The sequence below is a fragment of the Rhipicephalus microplus genome, chromosome 3 (assembly GCF_043290135.1).
Source record: "Rhipicephalus microplus isolate Deutch F79 chromosome 3, USDA_Rmic, whole genome shotgun sequence".
NCBI lineage: Eukaryota > Metazoa > Arthropoda > Arachnida > Ixodida > Ixodidae > Rhipicephalus > Rhipicephalus microplus.
This window is the reverse complement of record NC_134702.1, coordinates 107678055-107692175: the sequence shown is the minus strand read 5'-3', so window position 1 is coordinate 107692175 and position 14121 is coordinate 107678055. Positions and strand designations below refer to the sequence as shown.

Genomic DNA, 14121 nt, shown 5'->3' with positions numbered 1-14121 from the left:
CTTCAGTGTATTTTTGCGAGAAAAGCGAGGCAGTTATTGCTGAAAGTTGACCCAAGAAATGTTTCGAATATTTTATTGTACCAGAACACGCTCGTGTTAGATGCTCTAATTTGCGAATAATTCACATAACTGCCCACCGTGCGAGGATCTTGCGCATCCAAGCTTAGAGGCAAAAAAAAAAGTGATGGGCACACAGGCATTACAACGAGCATCGGCACCAATGTCAGCATTTATTTCTTTTCTCTCGAAACAATGGAAATGTAAAGCGAAGGGCAGACGTGGCGTGCGGACTAAGTGTACTTCGGCGCGCACTGCTTGCTAAGCTTGCCATCCCTGCGATCGAGCTTCACGTGGTGGCACTGGTCTCGGTCCGTGGCACTGCTTACCCACGTTTGTATGCGTAAATCATTGGCTTTCGTCGATCTGCAAAACCGACCGACAAACTAATGTTAATCAGAATTTCTGGCTGGTGTGCGGCGTCCACAGTGTATTATAAAACGCACATGTAAAAATTTTTCAGCAAGTCTAGCATGTGTTGCAGGCTAGCCAGCAATTGGCGAAGAGGAATGAGAACTGAGATTAAGGGGAAAAAATGTAAACATTTATTAGAGGAAAAATTGGCCCCGCATGTGCATGTTGCACTGCAAATGTCGTCGAACGACGATATTCTTCCGTCTGGACAAAGTGACTAAACCATTTATTTGATGTTCTGCGCGAAAAAGTCTGTGAATGGGATTCTGGAGGCGGTGCGTTAAAGGGCCCGTAAACCGCCCAGAGGTCGGAATTCAGTTGTGATGTGGAAATTGCTCACGAGTGTACGAAGAACACGGAGCAATGAGAACTCTTCGAAACGGTTCTTTACTAGCGGAGTTAGACGCGTTCGATTATCAGAGCAGTGACGACCACATCTTTCCCTCTTTCCTGTGTTTCCCTGGGCTGGTATCTTCTCGTAGCGTCCCTTAATAGAGAAAGTAGCGACATTCTTATTCATATCCTCTCCAAATTGTCCAACGCCTCCTCTCCTAAGTGTCCAAACCTTATCTATGACCTCTCCCAAACGGCCACCGTGCGGGCGCCGGCCTTATAACCCGGCGCGCGCCACTTTCCTATCATGAATGCCTAGCCACGCTGATAACGCGCGCACCGTCTAATCATCGTCGCAGATCTATCCGTCCTGCCCCTCCTTTCACTATCGCTGGGCGTCTGGCATTCCAAGTCACCACACGATGTACGTTATCAGTGTGAGGGGAGCATTCTTGTTAAATGGGGTACGGCTAAAAAATAAAACATAAAAAAAAGAAAGAGGTTCGCGCGTATTTCTGGGCGACGGCCCGTGTAGCAGAGAGGTGGGAGAGGAGGTTGCTCGGCGTGGCGGCTCCAATTAATAGAAAGACGGTACTTTCCCAAGAATATTAAGGGTCTTTATCTTCTCCCACACCGCTTTGCCCTCTAGCCGAGCGCCCCTCCCAATCTCGCGGGGACGGTTTTTTTTTTTTTTTTTCTGGTCGAACCGTTTTGCCCACGTGACCATTCCGTTGACGTCGCCAAAACGTCACGGCGGCCACGGCGCTCTTCCTTTTTTCCATTCGATGTCCGTTTCGAGTCGAGACAGTGAACATCGTCGAGACGAGTTTGGGCGAGATGAAAAAAACAAAGCTGTGGTCATGGCTGAAGAGGTGCCATAAAGTGTCTGAAAAAGCCTTGGATGTGAAGATTCCTTCCTATGTGGAACCTACGAATATCGGCAAAAAGCACGTTCCGGGTCAGATCCGTCGTCATCGAGAATATCGTGTGCTGAGGGGTGTTTGCAATTCGTTTCGCGTCCGTATTCCGAGTACACAAACATGCGGAGGTCACTTCGGTGGCAAAGTGGCTTGTGCTTCTTGTTTTGCGCACTCTCATCGCTGTGAAATAGCCTGCCAGTGCCGTAATGCCCTGTGTTGAGACTTCTTATTCGCAACGTTTAGCGTTAGCAAACGACTGCATCCGCTGCTTCCAGTTTGTACGGACAAGCACGTACTATTATTACATGCTGCTTGTAGGTGAACATTTTCGACAGAATGCTGGATGAACTTTCACCCTAAAAACATAAACTCTCCAACGAAGTTATATTCCAAAGATAAAACTTAGACTGTAAACTGACCCGACGTTTCAAGACCGTTCGGTTTCTTTTTCAGGGATTCGGTTTCTTGGACGGCTACGAAGCTAGTAACTTTTCTTGGTAGTCACCCTCTCTATCGTCCCCTTTTCACCGTTATTGTTACTGCGGTGTTTTTCAACTGGTTTTGTAGACCGTGGACGTATACACTGGGTATACCAAGAGAACTGTCTCGTTCTGTCCTCGCGATTCTAACGATTCGCGCGCCCGTAATGGGAAAAGGTCCAAAAAGATAACAAGGAAAACATGCACCTACACGGTGATCAAGGCACACACAGGACAGTTTACTGATAAAGACGAGAGTTCAACCAGACAGCGCATAATGCATTCGCACTTTCTTTCCAGGCCAAACTAATCGAACACGCGCAAATGTTTTGCAGCATCGACGCAATAACATGTCGTGACAGGCAAGCAAATGAGTGGCACAATAACGTTTTTGCACCACTTTACCACAAAACACGCCAACATATTTAGCTTACATAAGCAGCATGTAATCGTACGCGCTTCTCCGTACAAATTGTATGCAGCGGATGCAGTCGTTTGCTAACGGCGGAAGTTGACAAGTCTCAACACGGGGCATTACGGCACTGGCAGGCTATCTCGCAGCGAAGAGAGTTCACAAAACAAGAAGCACAAACCGCCTGGCCACCGAAGTGAGCTCCACATGTTTTTGTGCACGCAAGACCGACGCGAAACAAATTGCAAACACCTATCGGCACGTGAAAACGTCGATGACGACGGATCTGACCCGAAACGTTCGTTCCACTTCTCAGGAGGAAGACATGTTCATATTCAAGACATTCTTAGGCAGTTCTTGTTATCTTTTAACAGTGATATTAGAATAGTTATCACATTTTTTCATAGTTTTTTTAATCTGGCCCCGGCTTGTCAAGACTTCAAACTTACGGGGAATAGTAAAACGTTTTGGGGACGTCAACGAATTTCTCAAGTGGGCGAAACAGTTCGAGTTGCAAAAAAAAAACCGCCGCAATCTCGCGTGGCATACGTCATCGCTGAGGCGATGCTTGAAACACTGTCTACTTCCGGTTGCCGCGACTCCGGTCGTCGACTCCGTCAGTTGCGTGCTATTGTTGGCGAACCATGGCTGCCGTAATCGTGCCAGTATGGGACCTGCGTTGCGCACACGCCTTCGGAAAATTGCCAACGCGATGGACCCGTAAGTGGACACGCCGTGGCCCACACGTGTTACACGCATGCGGGCAACACGACGAAAAGCAACAAGCAACGCGAGCGGTTGCTTGCAGACTGACCGGAAGTTTTAGGCCCTTGCTCGACCAGTCACAGCATATTTGGCTCGGCGCGTCAGAGATGTGGCACGGTGCGTCACGCGGAGGCCTGAAGGGCCCGGAAAAGAGGGGCGATTGTTTCTTGGAATTCGTGGGGCGCCAGCGGCTTTTAGCGCTGCCACGTGCAGAATCGTTGATCGCGACGGGATTTTGCGCGCGTTTACTTGAAATGCTTAAAAAAAATGGGGGGACCCTTAAGCTTCGCCTTTAGGAGTTGAACGCGATAGCGAAATCTAGTGCGCCCTTCAACCACTAAGTGCATACTTATTGATATATTTTGTTACGTACACACTCACGCACACAATGTATTGTGCCAGCGCGTTCGCGTGAATGGTACATACAGGTTTTTGATTTAAAGCAAGAGCCGCATGTCCTCCAAGATACAGGCCGCGTGCTAGCCATCTCGGAGGCCATAAAGAGTCTGACAATGGCTCACAGATGTCAGCACATTATCTAGCGTTTCATGTTTGCTTGATCGACGCCTCTGGAAAGGCACGATATGTTTTCCGCTAGATGGACACAGTTGTTAATTTTTAAAGCTGCTTAAAAGTTCCTATGTGTTTTTAGCGGCGATGGCTGCACTATCCCGGCCTTTTATGACAGGATTTGAGGCCTCCCAAATGCGCCTACGAATCGCCGAATGGGCTCGTTTTCGTCGTGACACCTGTCGAACAAAATGCGTTAAAGGGGCCCTGAAACACTTTTTCGAGTAACCATAGAAAGAGCTCACTAGAAGAGCTTATTGCCTCACGAATTCAACGTCGCAAAATTTTTATGAATCCGTCCAGTGCGAGTGGAGTTACAAGGTTTTCGCACGCTGCAATTCCATTCCTGCTTCTCTCGTCCTGACGCAAGCGCTGGGATCTAAGCAGAGATGGGCGGCAAGGGCAAAGAAACTACATAACTAGTGCGGGCGGGCAGGCAGGCAGAGAGAGAGGGAGATAGATAGATAGATAGATAGATAGATAGATAGATAGATAGATAGATAGATAGATAGATAGATAGATAGATAGATAGATAGATAGATAGATAGATAGATAGATAGATAGATAGATAGATAGATAGATAACTGTCTGCCCTTTGTGCTGCTCTCCACTGTTTGTGCCAGCAGCCCCACCAATAACGTTAAGAAAAGAGGCTTGAAATGCATACAATACCACAAGAAAGTATTTATTATTTATCATCCCGGCACGGCCATCGTCAACACAGTAAAAACTTCTTTCATCCAACTAAAAAGCAAGGGGCACTGTACAGGCTCAGGACACAAATTTCCTTGAGGGTAGCAAGGTCCAGGTCGTTGCCATTCAGTTTCAGTGCGTAAACGGGCTATAATGCGGCATATCTGTAACGATCGCACCTGACACCGGAGAGTTGTTCACTGGCTAGTTATCACAATCCTGTTCGCCCGACAGTTTAGTAGTGGTGTGCGTGAAACCAGAGGTTAATCTTGATGGATCCCGTTGTTGTTGAACTTTCTTCGCAGGCAGCGGGATCTGCCGCTGCACTTTCTTTGCCTCGGTGGTTCCGGAGGGCGTCTTGTCGTCCGGGTGAAGCAGAGGCGGTCGCCTGCTCGTACGAGAATGAAGATTATGAATGAGATGTACTTAAAGGAGTGAATTGTAACCTTCAACTTGAATACCTAATTCAAGGCTAATAAAGTTATTATTAGAAGATTGCTAATAGCACACGACTAAGTCAAGCTATTCTGGGGTGACAAAAAAAATGTGCACTCTAAAAAACATAAGCCTTCGAACCAAATACGCCGCAAGTTTGGATACAAGAACTTGCAACCATCATAATCAGCGTGATCCTTACAAAGCAAACACACCAATACACAGCTGGATTTTGTAAAAAAATACATATTAGTCAACCGCGGTAATGTAATCTGCGTGAAATTACGTGGATTCGACATTGGATATTGTTAATGCTGAGGACCGAAAGTATTTTTGGCATCCTGCAAGGACAACGAGTTTCAAACAGTGCCCGTTATGCTCTGAGAAACTTCCGTCTCCGGGTCCTGTGAACTCTCACTAAAGTGAATGCCTCCCAAACCTCAGAATGTGTCTAGTATAATTTTATTATTATTTATTTCAATATACTGCAGGCCTACTTATTCCAAGCCGGAGAGGCACGTCAGAGGGGGAAAAATGAAATACGATGGTACATTATTGGCTGAAAAGGTACTATAAAGAACTAATGCAGTACAATAAAGCAGTGAACATATTTAGTTTCTGCAGGAATGCAGAGTAGCATGCCTTTTTTTTTTTCTTTCCCCCGTAAAACCAGTAGTCTTTAGTTCTGTCAATGCAGTCAAGTCAGCACATCTCTAGAGTAACGACTTAAACTGGCCCCACCATGCTGGTCTAGTGGCTACTCAGCTGCTGACCCGCAGGTCGTGGGATCGAATCCCGGTTGCGGCGGCTGCATTTCCGATAGAGGTGGAAATGTTGTAAGCCCGTGTGCTCAGATTTCGGTGCTCGTTAAAACACCCCAGGTGATCGAAATTTCCGGAGCCCTCCACTACGGCGTCTCTCATAATCATAACGTGGTTTTGGGACGTTAAACCCCACATATCAATCAAATCAGTGACCTAAACTGGAGAGTGTTCTTATAGTGAGCTTCATCGTCAATCAATAGCCTCAGACAACACGCTTCCTTAAGAAGTTTGCGCCAACCGAAAAAAAAACACTTGTGTGGACCACATGGTTCGTTGGAATGTGATAATGCGGCTTCATTACGATTGTGAATGTGCAGCGAAAGAATCTGGCTCTCGCTCGTCTTACCAGAAGCAGCGCCACGTCTCTCGTCAGTATTAAAGTATGCTAAATCGCACGCGGCATTTTGTCGGCTATACTTGTCACTCGAGAACATACCTGCAAAAAGAGATCCTTGGATTTAAGCTAGGGGAATACGCTGAGAACCCAGGGGTTGCGAATTACGAGGGATTCCAGCACGCACTCCGCATGTTTCATCCCTGCAAAGCTCCAGGACGTGGACACGTACTGCTGCAATCGATGCATTGGGCCCTGCGTCACAGGTAGGGTAGACCCAGGCGTATGTGAAAATTGTGAGCAGTACTTTTCTTGGTTTATAATGACATCGAAACGGAATATATTTATTCTGCCATCTAAGAAATTGAAAAATAAGGATACGGACGTCAAGTTCTCGCGCTTAATAATGGTATGTATTAGCAAACCATAGCGAATAAAACATGCCATCAACCCAGCAGTAGAATTTCATCCGTTCTAACCTTTATATTTCAAGCACCCCATTACTTGTTTAAATTTGGTTCTTCATATCTTTTTTGCTAGGTGTAAAGAAGCGAAACAATCTCTCGTGTAAAAAATTAACTGAGGCACACTACGGATTTCTTGACAGACAAAAAGAGAAAGTATCTGAGATCAGCAGTCTCGTCTCACAAGAGAACAGAAACTCGGTTATATTGAACTTGAAAGCGAGTAAAGTTGTTTGTACATATGCAATTTTCTTCCAGAATTTCTTCCTATATTTTAGGTTAAAAGGAGAGAACTTACTTGACTAGATGAAGCATTTTGATTGTGTAAGCGTCGGCATTGTTTCATAAATAGTGATTTTCGGTTCGGTACAGACAATATACAATAGTACACAGCCTTAACCTATCCTATAATACAACATTTTAGCTGAGGATTCTTGAGAACACCATTATCCTAGCGACAATCGACCTTTTCCGGGGCCTAACAGCACCTCCAGAGGAGATCGTCGAAATATAAACTGGCGATTCCTTGGCCTCTGAAGTTGTCCACAGCGTGCCAGTGGGCCATCTCGGAGGCCTGCATTCGCGCCTTTTTCAGGGGGAGACACTCGCAAGTTCGTGACACCAGCTGTTGCTGGGTCCGCACCTGTGGTTGCTATTCGGCCTTCAAAACTCATGGTGCGTGGTGCCTCGTCGATGCCAGTGCGCATGCGCACACTACCTACCTGCCCGGAAAAGGACCATTGTTGCAGCAGTGCAGCTGCCTTCACTTTAAAGATGACATCCACGAAAGAGTATACGTACTTCGAACCTGCCCTTGAGTATAACGCTTCCGATAGCGGCCCGGGTGTGCGGCCACCACTCGGCGAAGGCGCAGATGGCGTCTGCCTTCGCCTCGTCATACAGTCGCGCCGAAACTTCCCCCGAAACGTTCGGGAAAAGCCCAACGAGGTCCTTGGCGCGGGTCTGATACCAACCGCGGTTCACGTCTGAGCCTCGCCGACAGGACAGGCTGCAGAGCAAAATGCCCAGCAGCACGTAGAAATCATCCATCGTGGCGGGAGGATACCAGTCAGTCATCAGGTCCCTCAGCCGCTGGCGCAACTCCCCCTTGCTCAGTTTCAACGGTTCCAGTACCAGACCTTCTTTGTCGGCACTGTCCAAAACCTGCCAACAACCGGTAAAAAAAGCCATTTTTGATCATCCAGTTGGATTCCCACTGCATTCGGACCGTTCTTAGTAAGTAGTACTTAGCACTTCAAGGAATAAAAAAAAACGCTGCCAGACACAAGAAGAGGATGAGAGTACCTGTCGAAAAACAATCAAGAACACCTTATTGAAGGACCACAGTGCCTACATGTAAAACACGATTGGACAGTAATGCAGAGAAGAAAGCGAAACTATTTCGCAGTTAGTTAGACTGACGGCATGCGTACTCGAAAATGTACCCGCATGTACTAATAGGATTCGACCATCTCACTCAGTTCGTAATGGGGGAGATCGTAATGATGACGTAAAGAAGCTATATGACATTGAGGCAGAGTTATCATTGTGATCGGCGTGGTGGGGATGCGGGATAAACAGATATATGTATGCGAACAATACTGGATTTCAAGCTGGTCTTAGTGAAGACGACTGTATATATAATAAATAAATACACCAGGACATGCCCCTGGTAACAATAGCTAGACAACCAATGAAGCCGAACTAGCCACCTAAAGAAACCAGAACACAGTACGCCCCCACCCCAAAATTCTTTTTGTGAAAGGGTATATGCAAGCAATATTTCCCCTCAGAAGCACATTTCTGTACTAACATCAACAATACGCACTTTCAAGACAGCCAACAATCAGAGCTTATGTGAACCAACAACTACCAAAACAAGCCATTCGATGTCATTTCCGCTCTCTATGAAATTCGTCCTATAAGCCTTGTGTCATAAGAGGCCTTAGTCGAGTCGACACTGCTATACAGAGTAAGAAGAGGATCGGCATACACTCCTGAATGGTTATTTAAAGTCAAGTGCGCTTCTTCCCCGCTGTGCACTGAGTGCAACGGTTTCGGGAATATTCAACACTATCACATGTCATGCAAGCGTTATTGCCGTAAAAGATAGACATAGCTGGACAGTACGAAGAAAGCATCGAAGGCTCCCCCACGGATGCTGTGAAGCCATTGTGATTCCGGCAGTTGCGCGGTTGATGCGAAAGCAAGCGACTTGCATAGTCGTACGTTTTCTCCGAGAGACAGGGTTAAGCGATGCTTGGTGAGCCAAACTACATGGAAAAGCCGCTGAGGCGGAGCAAATGCCGGCCAGGTCTGCCAGGCTAAACCCGCCTATAGCAGCATCATCATCACCACAACCACCACGGAATGATTGGAGAATTGCGCATGGCATGAAACTCATTATACCTAAGTGTTACAACAATCGTAATATTGTGGCACACGTGATGTATGACAAAAAGCAGATTGTGAACAGTATGAGTGGGACGTAACTGCATATCTAACATTTTCTTACTGTAGAATATTATTTGAGGGCCTTATTCAAAAACACCTATTCGGGCATCTTTTAAAACTTACAATGCGTGCTCCTTGTTCGAAAGCTATGCAAAGTTTGTAGAATTCACTTCGGTATCATTGGACTCGTACGCTGAAAAGTAATGTTTGGGCAATGCAAAGTGCGGGTGACTTTCATGCATTGCTGGGCACATTGACATCCCGCAGATAAAAACAACAAAAGCGTGTAGTACCGTTCGTCTACTCTTTTGTGCAATATAACGATAAGTCAATCTGATATGATCGCCAGCCTGCAAGCTAGATAGCTTCGTTCATTGCAATTGACCGCATACAACTATTCGGCCTTTTTATACGTCAAACCGTAACACATTTAAAGAAGTCAGGCAACTGGCTTCACGAAATTCTTACTGAATTTTGTTTGCAATTGAAAATGAGGTAATCTCAGTTTGTCCAGATTGAACATTAAACAGGACTGCGTCAAAACTTTTTCCACATGTAGGTGCTAAAACTTTTGGGACTACATAATTAGGAACGAATAGATCTTCTTATCTTAATTTATGACCGCACATCACCAGTTTACCCTATTTCGCGATCGCACAAGTGACAGAAGAGGTCACCCACCTTCTCGAAATTGTCTCCGCACATCAAATCTATGAAGCCAAGCAGACAGGGAACAGCGGTGACTGGGTCGATACTTCTTGTCACCAGACGAATCCAGGTTGCGTTAAACTGCCCTAGCGACGGGAACACGAAAACCTTTTGAGTGGTCATTGCGGGAGGCATGGATCTGCCGACGTCCGTGGTCTTCAGCACCGCAGCTATGCAGGTGACGTCTTCTCGTGGTACGACATTGGCAGGGTTGGATCTGGGTTCTTGTCGCAGTGCTTGCGTCACAAGAGTATTGGGCATGGCGGATTCCCGGGGCGCTGACGAGAGATGATTCCGGGGCACCGGGATTTCCTCGACCTCTTTTAGCGCGGAAGAATCGGGTGTGACGCTTTCCAGGGGTTGAGGTTTCGCCCCCCTCATCTGTGCTGTTTGCCACTGTGCGCAGACATACCCTTGAATCCGCTTCATTGGGCTCTACGTGATGTGAAAGGAGAAAAAATAAACGATATCTCAAGGACACTAACGAATTTTTTGACCCTACTCTGTTTTGTGATAGAAGGTACAGGAGTACAAAAGAGATGACGATTCGAGTCGCCTGGCAGCCTTCTAGCTATTCCCGGTCAAATGTTATCTTCCGTTTGCGAACAGTGAACAACAAAGCATGCAGGCATCCAGGCAAAAAGCTGGGACTTGTACAACATATTGTGCTCTGGGTCTTGTGCAAAAGGGCGACTCAGCACCATTAAAGAAAAATTAATATTGTGGTTCTTTTATGTGGATATTTAGAAAATGAGGAAAAGGAACTCGAACCAGTAGCATTACAAACATGTGAACTTCTCGAATAAAACTAATTACGAACGTTTTCGTATGGAATGGAAACTTTTAAAGAAATCCTTTTAACATTGATATTTCGATATGAAACACAGAACAAAGAGCTTATTACACTGCTAAATATCTCAATCATTTGCAATATAAAATCATTGAGTGCATTTTAAGACTTTAGAAGTAACCCTCAAACTAGAGAAATTGAGTTATCATAGAGGGAGGGAAGACTTTCACAATACGTGAATTTGACACTTCCAAGTATAAAATGCTCGTAACTGTTTCTATCGAAGTTTTGAACTTTGTGATCTCGAATATACTTCAATATTGGTAACAGTCTCAAATTCACTCCGAATCACATTTCGAGGGGACAAATAGTGCCAGAATATTCAATATATAGCTCGCTTCCATAAAATCTTACGTACCTTGAAACGACCTGCTAAGATAGTGCAGACAATCTGTGCTATGGTGCAAGGCCACATCTTCCCTAAGGTGGAAAGGGCCTTTGCCTGTACAGTGGTACTGGTGGAGGCACCGAAACCAGCGGGAAAAGTAGGGTGAGGCCATTCACCCGGTCCCGGAACCAGCCGTGGTCGTAGCTGGTGCCTTCCTCGGAGTTCACGTTGCACAACATTACCCCGAAAGCACGAAGACATCGTCCATCGTGGCTACGGGCTGCGAGCCGGACATCACCTTTTGCAGGCGGCGGTTGTCGATCTTCACCTCTTCCAGCCACAGGCAATCATCTTCACTGCCTTGCAAAACCTGACATGTAAATGGAAATACAAATGTGAATGCAAGGTTCCTGCCATATCAATGTTTTTTTTTTAAATCCACTCACGTATACATCACAAAACAAATCAACGCGTTGCAAAGCTATCATCGCAAAGCTTTTTGCTGCAACCCCACCCCGTGACTCTGCAAAATCATGATACCACCTGGCGTTCCATCTCAAAAACATGATTTAAACGATAATCAATCTGTTAGCTACAACGGTTTGTTTCCTACCTCTTGTCTCGCATAAAGAGGTAATCCGCAACACACGCCATTTCACTTCTCCATAACACGAATGCTCTCTCTTGCAGTTTCTTATCCAGCACATAGTGAAATCAGCCTGGTCATTGCATCGAAGTACAATATCCCTTGGTAGGACTCTTTGGTCAGTTTCACTCAATTTCAATTTGCACTCTTAGAGTCGAATAAACGGGTCCAGTAGCACTTTATCAAAAGACAATGAAAGGGACTCACTGATGGAGCTTATTGGCTCTCGACTTCACCACCGCGAAAATTTTCGGAATCTGTCCAGTGCGAGCGGAGTTACAAAGATTTGTCGCACATGGCAAATGCATTCTCTCTTCCCTCGTCCCGACAAAAGCGCTGGAAGCTAACCAGAAGGGATGACACGGGACAGGAAATGCGTCGCGCATGCCTCGTGACCTACAAAAGTTTTTGCTTTTTGTCTTTCTTCGAATACGCGCCTTTTTAGTGCGGTCGCGCGCGCACGCGTGGACAAGTCACGGCCTCCTGCGGTGATCTTAGCATCGAGAATTTATTGGGAATTCCAGGCGGCGTGCTACGCTGTAATATTTGGCTCACAAGCTTTAGGGAGCATCGACTATACCGTTATATAGGCTGCGTTTTCTGACTATTCTCAAAAAGTGTTGCAGGGCCCTTTAGATACAGAGTTAGATACAATTAGTTTCACGCGTCAGTATGATCGTAAAAAAGTTTTCATGAGGTTTTTCTAATTAAAATTTTGTGATTATAAATATGCATAAAAACTTTTCAACAATAAATATTTTTACAGCACACTTTAGTACGAGCTATAGTCTAGTCAATGTAAGACCGCAGTTGCAATTCATAATCAAACGCTTATGCTCCAGTGAGCATGCTTTCGAGACTGTCGTTATAATCTAAATGACCGCTTATCCTGCTTTGCCACTCGTTCAGTTGGACTATTCTTCACGCTCTTAAAATCTGGACAAGCCCCATTTGTTTTAGAATTCGCATCCGATTGTAGACATCAGCGAATATCGTTCGACATACCCAACCCACCACAAAAATAAAAACTTGTTTACCTTGTAATAATCGGCCCTGCAGAAGAGCTTGATGAGGCCAAACAGAAAGGCGACAGCTGTGTCTACGTCACCACCCCTTGTTACCAGGCGAATCCAATTGGGGTTGAAATCTTGCACACGCATGGGGAAAGCGTAGACTTTCAGTCTGGGCACCGTGGTAGCCATGAAGCTGTAGAATTGCCGGGACTGTGAATGAACGGGAGAGTTGGACGGCGCCACTTCCACCTTTGGTCGCAGCACAGATGGCCCAGATTTCGCGTCTTCCTGAGCATGCTGCATCGAAGAGGCTTCGGGTGCGACGACTTCCAGGGGCTGTTCCGACGCACGAGGCTTTTCAACGGCAATTTCCAGAGGCTGTTTCACAACACGAGGCCCGGGAAAGATAGCACCATGGAACCACGTAGCCACTGGATTCTCACATTTGGTTGCCTCCGGGGCCTCTTGCAGCTCTGGAATCTCGGATCCAGCGACATCGAGAGGTTGTGGCTCTTCGCTAGAACTGAATTCGTCGACTTGCAGGGGCTGTAGCACGACACAAGGTCCGGCTTGCACTGACTCCTGAGCCTCTTGAACCGCAAGATATTCAGATATGGTGATAGGTATGGTCCCAATCCCTTGCACAGTGTGCAACCATGCGAAAACATACGGATTCAGTCGCCTCATTGGAATCTGCGTGACAGGGAAAGAAGGTTCAAGTAAGCGACAGTTTTTCTATCACTCTTTTGGATAAGAAAGTTAGGAAACACACAGGGGAAGCTACTTCATTATAGCTTTCCAATGTTCTCGTGGTTCCTATACTGAATAACATGAACGTTGTGCAAACCATGAAAAACAAGCATGCCAGCGTACCGACAAACACTTTTGGTTAGTTGGAACTCGTGTTGGACTTGTTTTAATCGACACTACTGCGATATCAATCCTGTTTTTTGTGAAAGAAAAAAATGAAGATATAGGGGGTAGTTTTTGTTAGTTCAATTGGTTAAAAAAGTCCTGTGTTTTTCGCCACTTCACTTGAGACTTAATATGACAGGGTGGAAATGTTGGGGAACAAGAAGTTGCTAATTTACGATGCTATTATTATAAGGCTGAATCACTTTAAAATGGATAGAATAATTCAAGCCAGTGTGATCGCAACTTTTCATTTCTAATACTTATTGTAAACAACAACCCCACTATCTGGAATCAAAAAGGGGAAAGAAATTACCTACTCAACTACTGATCATCTTCAGCGTCAATCAAATGTAATGCAACCAAAAACTGTGTAGCTTGGATTCAAATAGCGAGAAAAGGTGATCTTAATCAATGCAAAAAGTACTCTCACTACAATCAAACATCATTTTCAGACGGGCACACAAACTACTGATAACGACTGCTGTCAAGTACGTTTGTTTTTTGTTC

The 14121-nt window shown here is 45.7% G+C and overlaps 1 protein-coding gene across 1 annotated transcript; it reads right to left on the bottom strand.

Annotated features, from left to right (window-relative positions):
* Nucleotides 1–7424: 7424 nt before the first annotated feature.
* Nucleotides 7425–10279, bottom strand: LOC142803283 (uncharacterized). Its single transcript, XM_075888411.1, has 2 exons — nt 9836–10279; nt 7425–7864 (listed from the first exon to the last, which is right to left on the bottom strand). Exons 1-2 carry the CDS (start codon nt 10241–10243, stop codon nt 7469–7471), a joined length of 804 nt encoding a protein of 267 aa, XP_075744526.1. The 5' UTR covers nt 10244–10279; the 3' UTR covers nt 7425–7468.
* Nucleotides 10280–14121: the final 3842 nt, after the last annotated feature.

Coding starts and splice junctions, on each gene's coding strand:
- LOC142803283 (XM_075888411.1), bottom strand. CDS start 10,243: ATGAGGGGGGCGAAACCTCAACCCCTGGAAAGCGTCACACCCGATTCT. Junction 7,865..9,835: donor GCGGAGACAATTTCGAGAAG/GTGGGTGACCTC, acceptor GGTTGTTGGCAG/GTTTTGGACAGTGCCGACAA.